We start from the raw sequence: 23,586 nt of genomic DNA on the forward strand, positions 1-23,586 counted from the left end.
TGAAATGAAGCCTAATTTGTTTCCAGCTTTCATTCATATTATCCTAGGCTTGGTGGCTGTATTTTTTAAATAGATAATGACAGATAATCTTTTTATAATTTTCAGTGGCAGGTGCAAGACCTTGAATAATGATGGGATGGAAACTGGGAGCCAGTGGAGGATAAGGAGCCAAGGTGTGATGTACCTAGGGACAGGACTGCTGACAAGGCAGGATACCAGTATTCCACATCGTTTCCATGCATCTATTTTGCTCTAATCTTTAATCTCAGAAATAGGAAGCTGTTCTTACCTACATGAAGGATGCCGAATGGGAACAAAGGCAGTCATGTCTCTCCCAGAGAGGAAGCCAAACCTCTTGTGAAGATGAAGATCAAGCATGACAGTTTCTTCCAGTGCTGCCAACTGGTCATTTAACACTAGTGATTGTTTTGGTAGGTTCCCAGACTACCAGCCAAGAACTGAGAAAAAGCAGCTGATGTAAACTCGAAGGGCATCAGTGTTACAATTAGTTTTGCTTTTCTTTCTCTCCCACTCGAAAATTTCTTTCTTTCTCACTGGAATCCCTTTGGTCTCACCTACTGAGTTGCTGTACTTCACACAGCAATTGATGTCTTGATACAGGGATGGGATGACAGGGCAGAGGGGGAAGCAGGTGTTGCAGAGGTACTACACTGCTCAGGTGTTCTGAGTTGTCATGATGTATCTCCTGTTTTTATTGGTTTGCTCTAAATATAAAGAAAAACTTGGAGATGCTAAAAACCTGAATATCCTGAGCTCCCCTTAGTGTGACATATCAGAGAGGCTAGTGGCACTGGGACAAGAATCCATCTCTCACCCAGCTGGAATAACACAGTCTGCTTGGCAGTACTGTGCTGTTATCTGTCAGTGCAAAGCAGTTAAGGAGCAAGTTATCTGAGATTTGACAACTGCTTATTGCCATCAGGACATTAAGAAAGAAAAGCTTTTGGTATTTTAAATTTTTTGGTGCTGTCCAATGTCCTTCTTAGCCAGTCTTAGTTTGCCATCCATCACCGAGCAGTTAGTCATTATCAACAAGTCAATAGACATGAAAAAACACCCCAAAACCACGCTCTATGTTAATAATGAGAATACTACCAGGCAGAATGTAACCACTGTATTGCAGCAATTGTAAAAGTCCGTACCACAACCTGCTAGACTGTTAAGACTGTGGCACACAAACCTCAGATGAAAGGTGCAGCAATATATCACTGCAAAGTTTTATAGTTTACAAATTTAGAAAGAGAAGTTAAGAAATCTTTAGGAGTCACTTTTTCTTCTCTTTTTTCCTGACACAAATCTGAACACTAGATTTGAAACTCCCGGCATCGTGCTAATGTGCATCACCACTTTTAAGTTTATTAAGAAATCCATTGTTCTGGGTTTAATTTAATTAATAAGTACCAGTCTTACATCTGCTCAGCAGCACTCCCAAGAAAGATGCTCTGAGATGCTAGTTATTACACCAAACTTCCTGTCTTTATTTGTAAGTAGTATTTCACAGCATCAGCTGCCAGCTGGTCCCAAATTCTTTTTCCCAGCACAACACTGAAAAGGAACAATTTGTTGTGTGGGAGGTCTAAAATTTTGGTCATTAAATTACCATCCAAGTGGACATGGTTTACAATACCATTCAATAATGTCATTTAACTATCTGCAATGGGAGAAATTTTATTCTTGCATGCAGTAATACCCCAAGTGAGCTGTTACAAATTTGTCTCCATGATTGATGCAGGACAGACCTGGCTGAAGCAGAAATATCTCTACTAGCTTAGAAAAAGACTCAGGGCATAGCACCTATTGTGTCACAGTAGGGAATAAAGTATATTTTGTCAAGAGAGCAGTGTTTCTGCTACATGAGAAACAAGCAAGGTTAATTTCATACTGATTTTGGTAACCTTTGGGGGACTTTAATAGAGAGAAAAGCAGCATAAAGATATCCATGGTGCGCAGAGAATTCAACACCAGGGAAACCAGCTCTGTGAAGCCGTACATCTGCTGCTCTTTTAAAAAGGTTTCAAAGCACTTCTGTTTAAGAGACCTCCCAAGGACTCATTTAAAAGCTCAAATGTGTCCCCAGTAGTCACTGCTGTGAATGGTATATATGGGAGAGTGGGTATGGGCTGCAACTGGCTGCCTCCAAGGGAGAGAAGATATGCCTTGTGCTGCTCCGAGCAGTACTGCTGGAGGAGCAGTGGATGTCCTGGGCTCACTGCTGTCCTCACTGGCAGAACCTCTGCACCCCCGGCAGCTGCAGAGCTGGGAGGGCAGCACCCCTGCAGGTAGAATAGCCCACCACACACACACTGGCTTTTGGACACCAGGTATCACCTGGAAAGGTGAGACCTCTGATAGCTTAAATGCAATGAATAGCTAGGTCCTGCTCCTACTGCATCAGTAACAAGAAAGGTTTTCCTGTGGGTGCTGCTATCAGGATTCAGTGAGAAACCTCCCCTTCTCATTCTCTGACAGGCATCTGTTATGACCAGCTGTGCTTTGTTATGTTTATGTCTGTAGGTGAGGGGATTTTACAAATCAGAAAGTCCTGAGGAGACTTTCACCTCCTGTCCAAACAAACACAAAGACCAGGGAAAACTTTTTTCCAAGAGGAAGATAAGAAGATGAGTTGTATTGGGAAAAAAGTGAACACAAAACAGAACCATTTAGGGAGCCTTGTCTAACCCTGCCAGAGGTACTGGTTCAACCCAGCTCGTGGCAGCTCCTATGGCTGCCCTGAGTGGCCAGGAGCCATGCAGGATGTGCAAGGATATGGAGCTGGAGCAAGGGAAAGGAGCCAGCAGGAAAGCTTCAGGCAGTTGTCATGGGTTAGCAAGCATAGTCCCAGATGTGATGTCCTTGCAAAGGAGTGCTTACAGTTTTCCCCATGACCTGACAGAACCTATCAGCTGGCCAGTTTGAATATGGACAATTCTTTAAGCCACTTAAACTTGTGTCCACCTCTGTGATCCACACTTAAGAATAGACAACCCCCCCCCCCCCCAGCTCTCTCTCATTTCCAGTGCTGGGACAGGTGGCTGCGGGCCCTGTGTGGGGGCCAGCAGGCCAGGCCAGGCCGGGCCAGGCCACAGCCAGCCTGGAGCCGATGGGCCCTGTTCCACCCGCGGAACCCCCCCACAGCCCTGCTGTGGGCAGCCGGAGCGGCCCAGCTCCCCCTCTCCAGTGCGGCCAAGATTCAGCTGAAGCTGCACCGCTGTCCAGCAGAGATCATGTGAGCAACAGTGATAAGGGACATTCCAGCTGCAAGGCCTAGGTGAGATTAACCCTTTTATTGCTGTGAAGAGATGAAAACCTGAGGGAAGAAAGAGAGGAGATGCTTAAAGCTGAAAGTCTGTTGTGAAGCTATGATATATCAGAGTACCTGTTGTAATTTCATGAAGATCTGGGGGGTGGAGTGTTCAACTCGTAAGCAAAAGCACCTGCGCTGAGATAGGCAGATGCTGACACAGCTGTAATTTCATGAGAAGTTTGGACAGGGAGAGATGGACCAGATGAGGACTTTTGCTCCAAATGGAAAAAGGAGAAAACCTCAGTTCCTAGAGATGCTCCCAGAGATAGTCCTAAAGATGAAGCTGAAGAAGACCCTTTGGAAGGAGGAGGGCCTCTGTTCTTAGAGATGAAATGCTTCCAGAGATGGGTGAAGAGAACTTTTGTTTCTGAACAGCTCAACGTTAAAATTGTATCCCAAAAACTTCAAGAGTGGACCCTCGAAAGCAGTTGTGGGAAAAGCTGCAAGTCGGGGAAAGTGGGCGGCTGTGTTGTTGTGATAATGTTTTCATAGCATGAGCAAGAAGAGATTTCTCTTTCTAAATGGATTGAACAAAGTTATTATGGAAGTGGTAAACAGACTGAACATCTTAAGGGTTGTCTTTTTGCATTGTCAGTGGAAGAAGGGAGGAAGGTGGGGGGAGGAGAAGAGTTCTGAAGGTGGTATAATTTTTTTCCCCTTCTTTTAGGTCTGTTAATAAACTTCTTTATATTCTTTCAAGTTTGGTGCCTGCTTTACGTTTCTCCTAATTCTTATCTCACAGAAGATAAACAGTAATGAGTATTTTGGACCAAACCACTACAGCAGTTAATCAGGAGACTTCTCTTTGAAAACAGCCAGAAAGAAGCCAGACTTTTCTCCAACGATAAAAGGTCTATTGAACATATCCTTGGTTTTTTGCTATGTATGTTGGCCACCTTTGCTTTAGGTGAACCTAAATACACACAACCAGCAGTAAAGCACACAAAAAACCAAAGGCTAAGTTGTCTTTCCAGTTAAGTTCTGTTAATATTACATATAACCTAACAGTCCCTGAAAAGCCCAGGATGTAAGTGCTTTAAACAGACAAAATTAGATTTCCTTTCTTTTATCTCTCTTATTTTATAGGAGATGTATTGGGAAAAGGTAAAGAAATATTGATAAAAGCACTCTTTTATTTTCAATATCACCACGAGATGCCTAGGCACTGTTTGGCCATTTAGAAAAACTGCTGGGGTAAGTGAGGGCATAAGTAGAAATGTAATTCAGGTGGTTGTCTTTTGAGACTTCGGAGAATCCAGACATGAAAATTTTTGGCATATGATTTAGTGGCCTGTCCTCTTACTGGATATTTTAAAATGATAAATATCTAAAATATTTTTGAATTGTGCAGACACAGCCTAGCCAAAAACTAATGCTTGATTCTGAAAACTAGCTTAACATTTCTCTTTTCAGGCTTGTACCTTCACCTCATCTGCACAGAAGCCACTGCTCAAGGTTTAGCGCTGCAACCACTTTGAAAGGGACCTTTATACCTAGGTAAACTGTGTCCTGCTGTTCCCCACCCATGGTTTGCTGTTCTGCTGGTTGTTGCTGATATTACCTCTAGGTGTTACTGAATTGAAGGCTTTGGAATGCCCTCTCTCCCTGTGCAGCACTGCCGTGCTTCCCAGAGCGAGGAGCAGCAGGCACACGGCCACTGCTCTCTGCTGGGTCCTGCTGCTGCCTCTGCTTGATGCCTTTCATGAGGGCGAAGGAGAACAAGGTGCTTACTGTGAGGGCAGGTTAACTGATCTCTTTTTGAAAAACCATGTTGCTGAACTTGAACTTTAAGGATAATTATAAGGCAGCTCTGTTCTTTTCTGGGCTGTGTTCTGGGGTATTCATGATTAAACCAGCAAAGCTGAGGGTGCTTAATGACCTGTTCAGAGCAAGTCAGGCTGAGTAAAGATTTCAAAAGTGGTTTTGTCCTGGTGTTTTCTTGTGCTTCATTAAGGTTGACTTTTAAAATGCTTAGGCTTCACAGCTCCATCTAAAATAATTGGGAATTGGTAGCTGCTTATTATCAAAGCAGACACTTCCAATCCACTTTAAAATACATACAGCTTTTACTGTTCCTCTTTTGCGTTGTTTTCTTTTCGTTTTTCATCTCGATTGGAGGTCATAACTTGAAAGAGAAAAGTGAAAAAACAAAACAACATTTCTCAGTGTTTATCACGCTAGCCTCAATTTTTTAACTTCCAAATTCCACACAATATAAGCTCTTTTTCACAGAATAATTCCCTCTGGAATGATTATGATAAGAATTATTTGCCAGTAGTGCAATTGCAAGTAATTGATTTTTCAGTTCACTGACTGAACAGAAAAAAAATGGGGGAAAAATAATTCGTGTCAAATGTGTAGATTTATTTTCAGATTTTAAATCCCAATTTAGAATTTTTTTGGACAATTTTAAAAGAAAAATATTTCCAAGGGAAAAATTGTGCCTTTTTAGAGTTTTCAGAAAAATTAGTCAAAAGTATTTATTAATGTGGGTTAAATGCTGAAGATACTTTCAGCCATCATGGACAGAAATTTCTTCTGTGAATAATTTACACTTCAAAAATACTAATCCTTTCTCCTGCTGAAGAAAACTTGATGAAAAGTGAGCTGCTGAAGAAGCAACTTAGCATCCTATAGCTAACAAGATACTGAAAAAGAGATACTGGGTCACCTTATCTCTAGCCCTGTTGGTATAACAACACAACAAACACAATGCTATCTGTTGGAAGTAATTTTAAACAGTTTAGGAAATAAAGTTCTAAGTGCATCTTTTCTTTTTAATTTGGGAAAACAATTCTTCTTTTATCTAATGTATTTCAAAGGCTGATTTTGTGTAGCAAAAGCTTATTTTCTTTTTCAAAAATACCATATGACAGTACTTTTTAATTATAGACACTACTTATTGTTATCTTGAGGCCAATAAACTGGCTAGGATCTGCAAACGTTTCATTATGTTGTATTAAAGTCAGTGGAATTATACAAAGATGGGAAAATTCAAAATAATTTTTAGTATTAGAATTCTTGAGCTAGATGATAAAGGGTCACATTTTTACTTGCTTTTTACCTAAGAAAAATCTGGATGTAATAACTTAAGTGCAGAATCACAGAATATCCTGAGTTGGAAGGGACCCACAAGGTCTAGATGGTCTGAGGGTGTGACTCCTAATGGCTGATGTTGTCTTCTTAGAGGAGGGTGGCCAGAGCAAGGCAGTCCTGAGCAGAGGCAGCCGGAAAGGAGCTCTTAGACCTCAGATGGTGAAAGGCAGAGGGGACCTGGCTTCTGGCACTGACCTTGGAGCAGTGAGTGGGTGATGTGTGGACACGAGCAGGTGACAAGTGTGGACATGCATACAGGCATGCCCATTGTGGTACCACCAACCCTGATTTTCCCTGAGTGCCAAAACAGTTCTGCCACTGGGTTTAGTACTTGTCCTAGCCTCAGTGTGACATGGGACAAGAGACATTGTGTATGTCATTGTGAAATGGGGTTGCTGACACTGCTTTGGTAAGTTTAAGTGGCAAAAGGCTGGTAGTTTTAAAGCCTTGTATTTTAAAGTCTTAAAATTCTGACCTAATGTCAGACAAGAATAAAATAGTGTTCGCTTTTGGCCTTCAAGTTCTCTGGAACATTCATTATTCATGTTTGTTTTTAACAAATACTGGGTAAATCAAAGAATGTTCACACAGAAGCTGCAGTGTCCACTGAGAGGTTGAGAGCATGTTTTTGTCTTCTATGAAAACAGACATGCTGGGGGGTTGAATTTGATCCAGTGACTATAATATTCCATGTACCAGAAGAACTAAACAACTTCATTTATATTTTAAATGTTTCAAATCAATACTTCCCTTCATATTCTGTGACCCCCGCCAGGAAACTCTTATAACTGAAAATTTAAAGAATAGATTTTAAGTTATGAATAATGTAAGGCTGTCATAGGGGAAGGCAACAGTGAAATACTGCTGACAGAAACAATCAGTACATGTTTATACTGAAGAACAAACCTTAGCAGTTCCATCTTGCATAACACAGCTTTTAAAATCCTATACAAACTTTTCAGTTTTCTCTGAAATGTCAAGCAGGTTTCCTCAGCCTCCAAATCCACTGGAAAATCTACAAGCTGTTTCTGTTTCTCAAAGAATGAGCTAATCTGGAAGTAAAATGCATGCATATATATATATATATATATATAATATAAATAGCACTATGAAAAATAATAGAGAACTAATAGATGAAGGTAAAGAAAGAGCTTATGTTTGAAAAAAACCCCAAAAGTCCTTAATACAGGGAGGTCTAGCAGTATCTATTTCTCAAGCAGCAGCTTATTACAAGGAATAGATCTAGCAAGATGGGACAGGATCCATTTTGGGGCACAGACAGTCAGATGGTGAACAAGAGCTTCCCTGCACTAAAGCATTCTTCAGGGCATAAGAGTGCTGTTCAAAATGAATTGAGTTTTGTTTGCACACTGACAGAGCATTGCCATCCACTGAAAATAAGAAGAGGTATTTGTCCTGAAGACCTGATGAGTAGGAGAAGACACAGTGCCCTGAGAGAATCCTTATAAAAATGCTTGCATGACACAGAGCTTTATCTTTAATGAATTTGGGCATAATTATCAGAAACTCCCTGAATTATGCAAATAAAAAACCCCAAACCAAAAATATAATGCCACTTCACTAGAAAACATTTTTGTAAGTAATACTTCTGGGGATGAAGGAGTTATTGTTTGTGTCTGAGGTGTTTTACAGCTGTGTTCTCTTTCTCAGACAATGAGAGCTGCAGAGGAGAAGGAGGGAGACAGCTCACTGGGATTTAGGATGGTGCCCACAGCAGTCGTGACCTCCTTTCCCCACCACTACTGTTCATTTTCGCTCCTCATCTATTCTCATGCCTGCTCAGCGTTTCCTCCTGTTGACCTACACAAGCCAGGAGGGGGGAGCATTACACAGGACTCAGAAGTGTCCCCAAATCTTGTTAAAGCAGTTCTCTGCTTGCAAGCTGGGCAAAAAACATCAGGAGAGAAAAAGGGCAGCACTTGTAGATTTTCTGGTCTACACAGATTTATCATGATATATAGCAGATTGACTGAATAAAATGACTTAGTGGCCATATAATCATATCACAAAGGGGACAAGCTTCTGGCATCTGTTCAAGCTACTTCTAACAGAAGTTGAATGTAGCTTGTTTTTTTTTTTAATCTATTTTTTCCCTATGCAAATCACTCCTCTATTTTGTCTCAGTTTTATTCCTTCATAATATTCTCAGAGTTTTCAGATGCTAACATACCTGTGAAGATAAAGAACTCTATAAAATAAGGAAAATAAGTCTTAGTCTGTAACAGGTTTCTCTTGAGATGCAAGCACTGCAGAATGGGAACTCTGAGAACACCCGTGACAAAACAGCTGCTCCCTCTCAGACTTACCAGCCCCTGCTCCTGTGGCTGGACAAGTGTCCTGCTCTCCCTCACACCTCAAAGCAATTCTTTCTCTTTCTTGCTTGGCTAATGTAGTTACAGCAGCTGAATTTTCAAACCTGTTTTTTTAAAAAAATGTGCTAAGTTTATGAGGATATAAAAAGTCCACATTTTATGTGTTAGGAATTAGGGGGAAGCTCCTGCATACAGGACACAGACTTTATGTTGAATTAACTGTTTGCATTGCAGCAATATTTGAACAACTCTCCAAAAGGTCTCTCTCCTGTTACAACATACACTCAGCCCATTTTAAATTGCTGAATCTTTTTCAGTGGCAGTAAGGCCTTTTTTTGTGGTCCTAATATGTGCAAGAGATTTTTCAAAAGCCCTGGTATCATAAAACACAGTCAAAATTTACAAGATCTCCTATTTTTTCCAAGAGTCAGCACTAAACCACTGTTACATAATTTAATTTTAAATGCCAAAAGTCTCTAAAAATCTGTGAGTGATGCATCAAGTGATGCTCTTTGGATGAAGCCTTTAGAGCATATGTATCTCCCCTCCACAATTCACAAGCCGGCTGAATGTCAGCTGCACACTTCTTGTGCATTTGTTAGTCAAACTCTGGGTATGACTGCAGTGAGGAAACCAGTGAACAACATTAAAAGTATATCCTTTGGAATCAGAACACATAACCCTTTGTCATTCCCGTGGTATCGCTGTCTCGTATCTCTCCTATTTAAAGCATCTATATTTTATGAAGCACTAACAGACAAACAAACAAACCAACATATAGACCACAAAGTCAGCATTAGTCTCCAAAGTAGCTGTTGGAAAGATATTTCAGAATCTGCTCATTCAATATAGGGATTCAGTATCTTCAAAAACCAAAAGTTTGGATCTATATTTTAAGGCATCAAGTCTAAAACATGAGATATTTGTACGTGTCAGAATGGAGGCTGTTGCTGTCACCCACCTGGAAGGATTACTGCTGGAAAGAATGACCACATTGCAGGTTACTCCTGCCGTGTCTAACTGATCTGCATGATGAGAAGCTAAAATGATGCAAACTGTTTTGGGTGTGTAAGGGTTCCACACTGTTGAAACTTTCTTTCAAGACCTGTACACTAGAGGGAAAATGAAATAGTATTTCTCATTTTACTTTTAATTTCATCCAACTCTTTTTCAACTACCCCTTCACTATTCAGGAATAAAACAAATGGAAAAGGAGGATGAAGCCCTTTATTTACCCCCACCCCAACTCCCTTCCCATCTAGCTTCTGGATTAGGTTAAACATTTTCAGTAGCAGACTATTAGCAGTTAATGACACTCAGATTGTTTCATCTTTAGATCATTACTAACTTTAACCCACCATTCCCAAACCACAGCTTCCCATCTTTTAATTCTTCTCCTGTGTTGCAGAGGGGAAGGAGCTGCCCTTGCTGGCAGACTGCAATTCCTATGGGACACAAGTGATTAAAAATGTAACTGGCTCCTTGCTGTTTTGCTGTCCTGCTGGAAGAATTATTTCACGGGCATTCAAAGGAAGGAAGGCATGGTTCCATAAACACAGGATCCTTAATGAAGCTTGTTAAATGATAAGCAATTTTCTGCATTGACAAAGTATAATAGGATTACTTTATAATTGTAAAGTGAGATGCTCCTCCTGAAGGTTTCCATTCCTTCTTTGAGCCACATGGGCAGTGATCCCCATGCGCTACAACTGAGTGATGATCACATCACAGAAAAGAGAAACAAAGACAGTGAGAAACAAGCAGCTGGAGGTATGCAGGGTGTGGGAGGAGGGAAGGAGGATTTCCCGAAGTGGGTCACTGACAAAACAGATGCCTTGTCATTCTGCAGCTCTGTCCCCTGTCCCACCCGCCACTGCTGCTCCCCGTTCCTGCCGTCTCCACTCCCCCAAAGGAGCAGAAGGTTGTGGGACTTGCTGTGCTCTAACTGGGGGACAGAAATGGTAATTTTTATTAAAAAAAAAAGTTTTTCAAGTCAATTCTTGGTTGTGCTTACATGGCAAATTCAACAGCTCTAGTTCTATCTAAGGGAAGAAACAGCCCACAGTTCAATAAATATGAGAAAAATCCAAGGCAAATTAAAAAGATCAGCCACGGAGGGAATGCATTTCACATTTCCTCTCCTGCACAAAAGACTGCCAGTTTCCTGGACTCCAGTGCATGTTCATGTGCTTTGGATTGGCTTTTCTGAGCAGGCCTAAACAAAGGCACTATAGAATCATTACCAGATCAAAGAAGTTAAATTACTTTAGTTATGACAACTTCAGTAAACACCATCCCAACTTCTAAAGATCCTTAATGCACAAGAGAGTTAAAGGGGAAAATAAGTAAAATCTGTTTTACCACATATAAAAGTCAGAAACAATAAACGGTACTGCAACCATTCTGTATCTGGTAACTTACATTAAAATATATATAAAGTGTTCTGGGAACTGAAGCAATGCTTCAGTTCAATAAAACTAATGTAATTAAAGAGAAAGAATCCTGTTTTCCCTCTGCTTGCAATTTCAAATGAGTGCTTCCTAAAACTTGTGACCATTGCTAGAATCCAATTCAGGACCTCAGCTTATCAAATTCCCAGCTCTGGCACCATGCCTCTGAGGTATTATAAAGTGCTGCTCATCACGATGTCTCTGTCTATGAATGCTCCAGATAACTTTAAAGTGCAGACACCCCATTTTGAAACAGGCAAGTGTTCACTGTGAATCAAAATGGAGTCACCAAACGTGCAGCTTTCAGCTGGTGCTTTTCTTTCAGGGCAACAAAGGAAAATGTGTTAGCACAAAATGTCTCCTTGTAAAATTTTTGTAAACTTAGAAAGCTTTGCAGGACAGCACACTTACACAAAGCCACAGCTTTTGAGATGCTGTAGACCACGCATCTTATTCTCTAATTCATTCTGGGACTGAGAAACTGCCAGGCTAATGAGCTCTCCTGCAGCCTCTTCCTCTGCAGGTGCTTCCCTGGAAGCACAGTCTTAAATCAGACACTGCCATGCCAGATGTAACCTCCTGAACAAACACCAATCCTCGCTCCCAACGTGGCCTGAGCAAGCCACAGCAGCACTAGGCTCTGACTTTGATGAAATCACAAACTTCTTTTCCATTCAGGCAGTGGAAGCCAAATTAATTCCTTAGCTTCTTTAATGCTGAGAGCCACATCTTGGGAATTCAACACAGGAACATATTAATCTCTGTGATAGGTGATAGTGCAATATATTACTGATGGGGGAGCCAGCACTGTGATAGTGACCCTGACCAGCAGATGACTGACTGGGTAAGGGGTGAAGGAGCTGCTCTGGCTTGAAGGCATAGCCTCAACTTTGGCAGGCAGTCCTTCACTCTTGTCCCACTACTAATTTTCCAACGCATTACTTTGTCGCTTGGGTATCCAGGAAAGCTCATTATGAAGGTGTGTGACAGCCCCTGATAATACATGTCTGTGGCAAAATAATTGATGCCTCTTTGCAGTGGTGATCTTTAATGCTCATAGGGCATGGGAGGTTATTAGATGGAGGCATCCTTTGATGGTCACTAGTGTAATACGTTACCAGACAGCAATGTGCCACCTATCTATCACTTACAAAATAATGTCATCCCTGAAAACAGGCCTGGCAGCCAGGGTTAGGGGAGGAAGAGGGTTTAATTATATTTGTGGATGAAAAGATGTCCTGAGAAAAGTGCGCAGCCTGATTATTTATTGGCTGTTCAAAAGCACTCAACACCGTTTAAGGAAAAGATCAGCCTCTGCAATACAATGGTTCATGTTGCTGTTACAGACTCTAGCCTTGAAATCAAGTTCAAGCTGAAGAACAAAATTACCTCTTACAATATGTGGTTTACTTCTGAAAATGAAAAGGGTAAGAGACATATTAGCAATGTTAGCATTAGTGGAGGCAGCTGTTTTTAGATATTTGGTATTTCAGGGATGTGAGTTTAGCATCATTACTAGAAGTACAGCTTACTATATTCCTCTGCTAACTTTCCAACAGTGAGCAGATGGTTACCCTATTACCAACCATTTGCATTTAACATATTGTAATGATTTATATACCACATGTCACTGAGCAAAGTGAAAACAGTCGATGGTAACTAATTAGTTGAGTGTGAAGATGCATATCTCAATGTATATTTTCTTATTGTAATAAAATTTTATCTTGGTTATTATTAGGTTTAATGTGTGGTGTAACAGAAATGCTGGTGGCAGTTAAATGTGAACCACCATGTCACTTTACCATTGGGACAGTATTGGTATCATTAACATTTCCACCAGCACTCCCTTACATGCTTGTTTTATGAATGATGGTGCACAGAGGACAGGTTATAACAATCCATTGTGCTTCTCTACCAATCCTTCTGAAGTGTACTTCAAAGTACTTTATAAATCTTAATATATAAGATATTGGCTCATATTACAGGACAACACACATCTGGAGAGGGTGGAAGTGGGAATGCTGCTTGGCAGAGAGGAAAGACACTCAGAGCTACCATAAAGACAGAAATGGATTTAAGGGAGAAAATGAAAAGAATCACAAGGTCTTCAAGGGAGTTTGCAAGGAAGAAGCAGACACTATTGACATTTACACAAACATAAAAGCCAGAAGATAGGCTTAAGGGTTCAGAGGAAGAGCATAACTTTGGAAACCTGCCCTCCACAACTAGAATATGGGCAGGTGTATGTACCATGTATTGCACTATCTGTGGTACGTCCCAAGGCCTGATCAGATGTAACCTACAGCATGAAGCTATGAATTATCTGCCTTATCCTGAAATGGTTTTGTTTACTTTTGTGCATATTTTAAAATGGTGGCCATCACCCCAGAAATGTCAAAATAATTGTCAGTGAAGTACAGCTGGTTTACTCCAGAGTACAGCAGCATTTGCAGCATAAAAGTCTGGATGAACTGTTGTGTGAGCAACCAGGTGCTGTTGACAGACTGACTCTAAGGCTCCAAGGGCTCTGTATGCTGCAAAAATTACAGGTGGTCTCATTCAGGAGTGGTAGTATGTCAAGAAGTTCAGCAGTTCCTGCTCCCTCCTAATGTGATTAGGACACCTCTTGCTATTCAGCATCCTTTCATTTTTACCATATCCCACAAACCTCCCGGGACACAGCCCATTCTCCTGCAAATGGCTGCAGGCAGCATTATGCTTTCCTGAATGTGTCAGCAGCCAGACTTTCTCTTGGGAATACGACCTGCAGTGTAACTCCTTGTCTCCTTTTCCCTGATGGTATTGCTGCCTTCTAAAATCACAGCATTGCCTTTTGTGGTAGCTCTTTCCTTACTTTTCCATGAACAAGATGATAATCTATGGGAACAGAATTACAGCAGTGCTGAAAACTTACCCTGTAGTTCAGCCCAGTTAACAATATGCTTCACCTGTGTTGTACGGAGGATTTTTCCCTATAGCCTGCTGTGATCAAGTAGGGACTGTGATGATTCCCTTTGTGCATGGGTCACTAGTACTGCTGAGGCACATCAATCCCAGAGGTGGACTCCAGAGGGAATGATAGGAAGGGTCTCGCAGACCCCACATAATGATACTATTAGACCTTGACCTTTACTAATTCACTTTCTAGTTTCTGAATAGGTGTGACTCTATCACTGGATTTAACAGAACTGGCTGCTTTACATCAGCTCTATCATACAGACATGAGACAGGATGAACATACTGAGAGGTGTGGGGTTTTTCTCATTTTTTAAACAGAAGCTGGAATAATCATCTTACTTCTGTCCTCCCTCCATTTTTTTCTTTTGTTCCTTCTGTCCTCCCTTTCCATCACTTATTTTCCCTCATTCCTGCTACATGTATTTGAAACTCAATGGGTTAATAAGGGTAACTTCACTCAAAGGCACTCCTGATTTGCAGGATGGCATCTGAAACTAGTATCAGGACTTGTTTCTTGTTTCAATACTAACTTCTTGTACATATAGGGAGTGAGAGAGAGCATACTATGGCATCATTCTAAAGGGAAATTAGAGGAAAGGCAGCAGAGTTAACCCTCTTAGTTTCAAATATTTCCCTAGATCACAGCTGAATAATGGGTTATTTATTACAGCTACCAAACAAAAAAATTAACAGAGAGAAACATCACCTTCGTCAAGATAAAGTATGTAGATATTTTGGGTTCAGCTACTACCTTCTGAGGCACTTCACACACTGAGAAATGTCCAGGAAAAATCAGCTCCTAAGCAGACGCAATCAGGTACTGACATGAACAAAACTAATGGCAGGAAATACCACCACACTGGTACCCACGGCAAGGAGCAGAATGTAAACTTAAAAAAAACCCAAACCAACCCACACTTAAAAGTTGGTAGTTCCTATTACTTGTGAAATAGTTGGAAATTTTTAAACTTTTAACGTGATAATATGTTGTACCACTGCATCTTTAACTTCAGCCAGAAGGACATCCCTGTGCCAGGAATCATTTCGTGTATGTGATACAGGAGATCCTTAAGCTTATTTCAGTGTTTGCATTAAGTTTGCACTCTTTTCAAATGAAAAGCTTAAAGGAAAGAAAGTTTCTGCAAGCTATTGGAGTCACTGAATTTATTCAGAAAGGCTCTTTGGGTTGCTTTTCAGCATACAAAGCAATACAGAGAGAAAAATCCTCATTTCTTTCATCAGGATTTTTATCTCTAGTCCTCTAATATTCAGTGGCAAAATGAATTATACTACAAAAAGGCTTGGTGTGTCTCCTCAAACACCCTGATCCTGCACGATACTGAGCTTCCTTAAAAGACAGCTTGGGGAGATCAGTATGGAAATACTTCATGGCTTCCAAAATGGGCCAAGAAAAGATGACCAGATGTTAATGAGCAAAGGTGGTGAATGAAACCTGGTGATTTAAACTCACTGATTTCAAAAGCATATAGCAGAATGAGAGCCCTATACAGCATTCAGACCCCACTGCTCTGCTCCCCTTCCAGCCACTGTGACTGTGGCCGCACTGAGCTGATGTCACCAGGAGTTGTGTCACCAGGATGGAGGGTGGAAATCAGTATTATCTGAATGCAGACAGGAGTAAAACCCACCCAGGACACCTGTACTGTGTAAACCCCTGGAGACTGCTCATGTGTGAATAAACACCGTGACCATTTAATTATTTCGATTCCTGATGATCCTAGATTTGGTTACAGAAAATGAAGGACCATTTTCTTTAGTGACATATTACAGTAGATATATTAAAAAAGCAAATTGCACTTGGGAGTTACACATAAATTGACATGCTCTTAAATACATATGTTACTTTTTCTTTCCTGTTCTCTAATGAGTTTATAATTTAATCAGAGAAATGCTAGATTCCCTGCAAATACTAGTGAAAATCTCAAAGGAGAAAAGCTGCTTATGCACGTGTTCCTGTAAAACAAAGAGTATTCAAGTATGGTAAATAAATACTAGAGTCAAGAATGGCATTCAGTTGTCTCCTTAAAAGCTTGAAGCTTACATATCTTAATATTGATGGTCTGGTTCTGAGCTGAACATCAATTAAAACATTTTCTATTATTAATAAAACTACAGCAAAGTTCTGCTTTTGGGTAAGTTACAGAGGGACATTATTATATAGTGTTCCTAAGTGTAGGACAGAGTAACATAAGAGATTTACTCCAATTAATCCATCCATAGACTGCATCCACAGAATAAGCAGAGGAGGGGACCCAGTACAACCCAGCCTCCTTGGTGGAACTGCCTGCACAAAGCTGTAGTGTGAGCTCCCACTCAGGGCAAGGGCCCTCACCCACCCCAAATCCACCACAGCCTCAGGAGCAGGTCAGGCTCACAGCTGGCAGGAGGGGCAGGCTGACTAAGATGACAAAAAAGCCCCAACCGCCTAAGTAGAAAATATATTTTCCTTCAGAGTAATTTATTCAGATGCTGAAATGGATTTAAATTTAGAAGAGATAATGTGAGAACAAGGAAGTGTTAAAACTGAGGTTACTTTTCATTTGCGTTCTGTGAGTTAGAGGTTTCTATTGCAGCTGGAACTGCAACCGCAGCGGAGACACGGTCAGAAAACCCTGGGGCTTAAATACAGAAGCTTCAAGGCGAGAAGAGTATAAAAATAAATTCCAAAGGGCTTAATAACATTGTGTAGAGACTGGATATTCTGGTGTCAGAAAGAAACTGGTGGCTCTTAGATCAAAACCTAATCATTCAAAAGCAATAAGAGCCTTTGTTTTACCCAGCCAGTCATTCTGTTACCCACTGGGGCCATGTTTTTTTACAAGCATTCTGAATTACAGTTAATTTACAGTGTATAAATGTACATGTCACTGGCAATATAACAGAACAAAAATACTTTAAAATTAACATGGTTAAACCTTCAGCAGTCTGATCCAAAATCTGCTAGGAACCTTTAGCTTGACTTCAAAGGAATTATTATCAGCATTTTAGTGAACTTCTTCTACAAAAAAAAGTTTAAAACTGGGAGCTGTACCTCACTGCTTACTGCCAGGACTGTCCTTCATGTGGAATTGAAGAGAAGCAGAGCCTGCAGACAGCTCAGGCCACCTCTGCAGGCAGCACAGTGAGAGAAACCTTCCTGAGGTTAGGGCACAGGACACCCTCTAATCCTCTGCAGCAAGGCCAGACGAGGGGAAAATGTCTGCTCTTTCTTAGCTTCCCATCCCAGAAGACTTTATTTATGCATTAGTCGACCTTTCTAGCTGTTAGGACCATCTTGCTTCAGCAGTTAATTAACACAAGTGCCATAATTTAATACAGTTAATGCTACTTTATGCCCTTTAATGTACCTTCCATTAGTGATATTATTGTAGTATTACCCTGTAAATTAAAATAAGATCAAGAATAAGAGAGGCTCTCTTTAATTAAGGTACTGGCATACCGCATCGTCCATTATTCACTAGAAAAAATCACCCTGATTTAGTGAAGCAGACCATCAGTAAGTCAGAATTAGTTCATGTGGATTATTAGGTTTCTTGAATAATGTGAGCACAATGGGGTTGCTGAAATTGCTAACAGCCACGTTTCCTTTTTTTTTATCACCTTAATAAATACGCAATGGAAGTGGTAAATTGAAGAAGAACAAACAGGTGGTAATAGAGGAGGAAAGGCATTCTTTGAGAGTACACAGGTTTTCATCTCTAATGCAACATACATCAGGCTTACTTCACACCAAAATGCAAAGCAATGACAAAGCAAACCCTCTATTAAGTGGGCAAATCTCCTGCCTATAATTCATTGTGAAGTATTAACCACCCCAGTATCCTGTATATTTAACATGGTGGCTTTAAGATAGATGCTTTTCACTGTTATTGATGCTTAAAACACAGTGTGAAACAAATTCCATTTTATGCTGCCTTTAGAAATATGCCATTATGAGCTTTGGTGAATTTAACTATACTTAACCTACAGGTTATGTTTTTCAGAAAAAGAACTAGCTTTAAAGTGTGTCTGCTAGCATCCCTCATCTACTACATGTCAAGCTCCTTGGTAACCTCCCTTTGTACCCTGTCTTCATGGAGTAATCTAGTCTAGTTTTACCAAATTTATATAAATAGCTGGGTCTCAAAGCCCAGAACATGAATCTTGGTAGCAAAACAAAATAATTTTATAACAGTTTCCAGTTAACTTCCTAAATTAAGGAGCAAGAGCTGGAAAGCTCAGCTGAGCTGGAAACAGTGGCACAACTACCCTGGTAAACCTTGCTTCCCTCCACTAGTTCCCATGCTCAGGGCATGCCAGGACACGTGCTGGGAATGTTGATTGGGAGACTCGGGTGGGGAGAGGCCATAAGGTTTCTGGAAGAGACAAAAAATACCTAAAACTAGGTAACAGTGGGCTTATAGCGAGTTACAATTGGTGCAAGTAAACAACCAGAGGCTGTGTGTTGCAGCACCAGAGCTACTCAGCAGCAAGCAAGCCCTAAAGACTTTAACAAGGAAGGCTCACTAGATATTGAAGCAAATGGCACCAAATCCCAAAAGAGCTGTTCTTCTCATTAGCAGAAAAGTGATAAGAATTCACATGAATCTAATCTAGTGAGGTACTATTACACATCGGATACTTCTTTTAAAGCATGTGTCCAATTACTGCAGCATTTAGACAACAAGCATCAGCATCAGATAAGTTCTCTGTACAGTCACGCTTCATTTCTATAGATAATTTTTCACAAGATTGGTGAGCCCCAGATGTGCTCAGAAGGCTTCTGTTTCTAATTTGCATGCAATGCACTCTTTTTTAATCCTTCAGATGCTTTCTTTGATAAAGTAATGATAATCTAATTGAAGTCAGACTAAGCTCCAAATGGGTTTTTAGATGGGGAACAGGCTTTCCTTAAAGCCTACAGACCAACAAATCCTGAACTTTGATATGATGCCTCAGTAGAGCTAACCTATGTGGAGCCCAGTGGAGAAAATATACACATTAAAAAGGTGTTATTTTTTTGTACTGAGGCTAATTTTACCAAACTATTTCAAACAGTATCTTAAGCTGTTCATGATCCACTTAGCCCTCCCAAGTGACTTCTGAAAAATAATTTACAATGTAACTAATGAGCATTGCAAGAAGAATTCTTAAAACAGCAACATTTATTTTAGATTTTCAAATGTTGGACTACTTATTCTGTATGTATAGATATATAGTTGGTGTGGACACAGAAGACTGTAACTGCATATTAAATCTCCAGTTCTAAGAAATGTATTTTGATGATTTTAATTTACACTACAGGAATAATAAAAATATAGTCAGCACTGTTTTATATAATCACTGTCACTATTTTTTTTCACTCCATTCTGAGTCTGCAAAGAAGGTCCCTGGCCTTCCAAGATAGATTTGCTTTTCTGTTTGTTTTGATACTTAGATTCTCCTAAGAAAAAGAAAAAAGTGTTTTATAAAGGAAGTCTAAAACTCTGTATATAAGAAACAGAGGAGGAAGAAGAGGTTTATCAGACTGGTGAGTGAATTGCTAATAGAGGCGATCCCACTTATTTCTTCTAAACAAATTGGCATCCAAGACCCATACAAAGGGATCACCCTCCTGCTTGAGGGCATCAGTCAATTGCTAGTTTGAGTTGGGAAGAAAATTTCCCGATAGGCATGTCACTGCAGTTATTATTTTTGGGACTACAGCACCTGATACCAGCCACCAATTGCCCTAGAGGGAACCATTTATCTTGAACCCAGCTGAATAATCATCTTTGTTATATTCAAATCAGTCTATCTAAAACACTGCTTGTTTTTTCCATTTTCATTCAGCTTCTCTGCATTTCAGAGCTAATTAAAGTACAAGGAATGGACTCTAATCTCTGCTGCTTTCCTTGTTCACAGCCAGACCTAGTGGGAAGGGTTTGTGCAAGGGCTCCTGTATCAATCAGAGCTTCCATTAGAAGCCTGGAAAAGTCAAATGATAAAACAGAATCTCTGTTTTTAGTTAATGGCCACTGGATCAGACTCCAACTACATCAGAAAGGAAAGTGTCCCACTGCTCAGGTGAATTCCTGAGCCAATGCCCTCCTGCCTGGGAGACCCAGGGGTCAAAATCCAAGGCGAGTGCCAGCGAACACTCAGACCTTGTGCCACTGAGTCAGGAACTTCTGATGGGGCAGCAATGGCCTTCAGCTGAGGCAGATTTCCAATGAACATTGGCAGAAAATGCCCTCTTGTTTGAGGAAATAAACAGTTCTGAATAATTTCTCAAATCAAACACATATGCTTGTTTCTAAAGTTATATATTCTCTTACCTTCCATATACCCTTATGTCTGAAATTGCATAAAAGTAGCGTGCCAGGTGTTGTTCATCTACATATATTTCACCAGTTGCTGGCCTAAGCAGTCTTATCCTCAGATCTGTGATGGTAAAGAAATCTCTTAACTTCTTGGTGGTGTCAAGCTGGCCATAAAGAGAAGCCATGTTATGAAGCCGAGGTCCAGCAAAAAAAGCAAATCTATCTTTGATTTCAAAGTGGATTATTTTACTATTTGTCATGTACCCGGTAGAGTATTCCTCTGTGCAAATGATTTCTAGGACTGTGTGCTGTGATAAATCCCTCACTGATTTTGGATCCATGTGAAAAGCATCTAAGCAGTCTGTGGCATAGTATTGGTAGGGCTGCCATGTTCGTCCATAGTCGAGTGATTTCTCCAGGATCATTTGGTCTGGACGGCCAGATTCAAAGGTGATAACTATGTTATCTGTAAGCTCAATGGTTTTGTTCCAGGAGAGTGTAATATTAACATGAAGAGGCTTCGGATAGTCCTTCCAAGTTGTGGACTGCCAAAACGTGGAGGGATGTCTTCCTTCCAGATCGAACATCAGTTCTGGAGGATGAGCCAGTTCTTGGGTACTCGCATCACATTCATTATTGCACATGTAGGGATTCCCCTGGAAAAGAGCAAAGCAGTGTTACAAGGGGCACCACAGAGGTGAGTGTGACATGTAAGATGTTTCTTGACTGAGAACTGCTTTTCTCCAGGAGGGAAGCCAACAAAGAGAAAACAAATGCTTGCAAGTAATAACTTTATCTTAATGAGATTAATCCTGGCTGTTTTACCTGTTAAAGTAAATGTACAAATACAACATAGAGAGCACCCTTGCTTCTGTAATATAAACATTTTTCTTAGTATAGGTTTAAAAAAGAAAAAAGACTTATTTACCCTGAACAACTCGGACCAGGGATTGAGTCACAGAAGACTGAGAACAGTATGCAAGTCTCTAACAGGTCAGTAACTCCAACTCTTAGAAAGATAGCAGCCAAAGAGAATTTCTTTTTGAAACAAGTATGTTCCTCAGAGCTCTGCCCAAAAAAGAACGAATTTTTAAGGCAAGTGTATTTTGTTAGCAGTGCAGCCTGTGTGTACTCAGGATGGCCAGTATTCAGTACACTTTCAAGTTTCCTTTCACCCAGGTGGGAAATTTATCATGCTTAACTTGTGCTCCCAGCTCAACACTGCCTTGCCTTAAAACATTTACACTTGCAACCAAAATCCATTAGAAAAACAGTGCTCTGTCAGGTCTGGGGCTTGATTCAGGTATCTGCCATCTTATTACAGCGTACCAAAGTACTTCAGAAAAGACTTTTCATGAGGCACCAGGTTCAATTTATCAGGACAAGATAATCCAGCACTTGATTAGGTGGGAGATGTCAGTGGCTCCAGCTGGAACACTGCCGAGGTGCCAGGAGCTCTGCACTGAGGGTTGAGTTAAAAACAGCAACAAAAAAAAGCTTGCCAATAGTGCACAGCTTTTACTGCCGCTTGTCCGCTGTAGCAAGGTGAAAGTGAATTATTCTCTTTCTGGCCTTTTGATGCATTAACTTTCACACTACAATCTTCTGCTTCTTCACAAAGGCTGTTTTGGCTGCAGATTGGGGATATCTTGCAGCAGTTGCCAAGATATCAGACCCTGTAGGCTGCACTGAATCATGTATATCTAATTTCACCTTTCAACAGTACATAAGTATTTTGCTACTTGTTCATTCTGTGTTTGTTCCAGAGAGCAACTGCTGCTCTGTATCCTTCCCTCTGCCTGATGTACAGATTGTGGAAGAAGCCTCTATTCCCTTACAGTCAGCACTGCTGGGGAAAAATACGCACATGCCTCCACATAGCAGAGCTCGATGAGGTCATAAATGTAGCTTTGTCATTAATCAGTGTTCCCTGCACCTACCCTGAAAAGAGAACAAGCCCTGGTATGATGATCAACCTTTTCTTTTCTTATAATTGCAGTTATACTTCTCTTCATCTCAAAGCCTGAGGGCAATGAAGTGACTCAATGCCATCCAGTCTGGAAAACGGGTTTCAAACGTAAGTTTCCACCTTGGCCACTGCTCTGCTCCTTGACATACTCCCACAAAACACAAGTAAAAGAACTTCAGCACTCACTTTGACCGCCCCACTGGCAACTTCCTCTCACCTGGGCTGGGAAATACTATTTTCTTTCTCTTTCTTTTAATACAGCTGAATGCTAAAACTGACAACGATTCACTGGGACTGGAAGTTAGGAAAAAACCTACAAGACAACAAAAAGGGTTATTTGAGAACCAGCATGCTGCTTGTTACACTGTCAGCTTCAAAGCATGCAGCTGTAACTGGAAATACTCTGCAAAATATTGTCTATAATAAGTCTGTTACAGCTCTGATTTCAAGCTCATAGTTGCTATTTCTATGCCTTTCTTTTGAATAAAACAGTGACAATTAAAAGTAAGTTTCAAGCAGAAGAGAGAAAACACAGAATTTTTTAATATTTAAGATCCATTTAATATATCAGATACAAATGCCAGAATCTGCTAACTTACACATGCCTATTTTCCTCAGGGAAGACATACATATTGTGAAATTTGTAAGGTTCCAGACCCTTTGGCTACATGTAAACATCAGTTTATCAGAAGATGCTCAGATTGCATAAATCACACCTTCTGAGGTTGCCCAGAAAGACCTGGTCACTTCTATCTGTGTACCTCTAACCTATATGCTTTATGCTTCTGCCTTTGCTTTGGCAAAAGCAACTACACTGGGAAGTCACAGGTACCAAAACCCAGCAAATAAATGTTCCCATGTAGCCAGAGAGGCGCATTAAGCACTGCTGAGGGATGGCTTTAGTTCCCTGCTCCACAAGCAACCACTGAGTCTGTTGTGATTCTTCGTGCTAAAGCCGCTCTGATCCGTTAGTCCCTGCATGCCGGAGGAAGCATGTTTTATGACTTCCAGCAGGTAACCCAGGTTGTATGGGATGTAGTGTTTCTTGCTGTATATTAGTTGATTTATTTTACTCCCTTTGCCTTTTATCTTTTGCTTTTTAGCCAAAGCTGAGGTGCCAACACAATCAGAATAACTGAGAGAGGGGCTCTAA

At 40.6% G+C, this 23,586-nt stretch overlaps 1 protein-coding gene across 2 annotated transcripts in view; it reads right to left on the minus strand.

The window, feature by feature from the left end:
* The window catches only part of NTNG1 (netrin G1), a 147,200-nt gene that overhangs the window by 67,454 nt on the left and 56,160 nt on the right, over window positions 1-23,586 (minus strand). For both annotated transcript variants that reach the window (XM_069022549.1, XM_069022548.1), the window contains exon 2: window positions 20,480-21,120. In XM_069022549.1, the coding sequence (XP_068878650.1) occupies window positions 20,480-21,120 (641 nt within the window). The remainder of the gene's footprint in view (window positions 1-20,479; window positions 21,121-23,586) is intronic.

This window comes from Aphelocoma coerulescens, chromosome 8 (genome assembly GCF_041296385.1).
Source record: "Aphelocoma coerulescens isolate FSJ_1873_10779 chromosome 8, UR_Acoe_1.0, whole genome shotgun sequence".
Taxonomy (NCBI): Eukaryota; Metazoa; Chordata; class Aves; order Passeriformes; family Corvidae; genus Aphelocoma; species Aphelocoma coerulescens.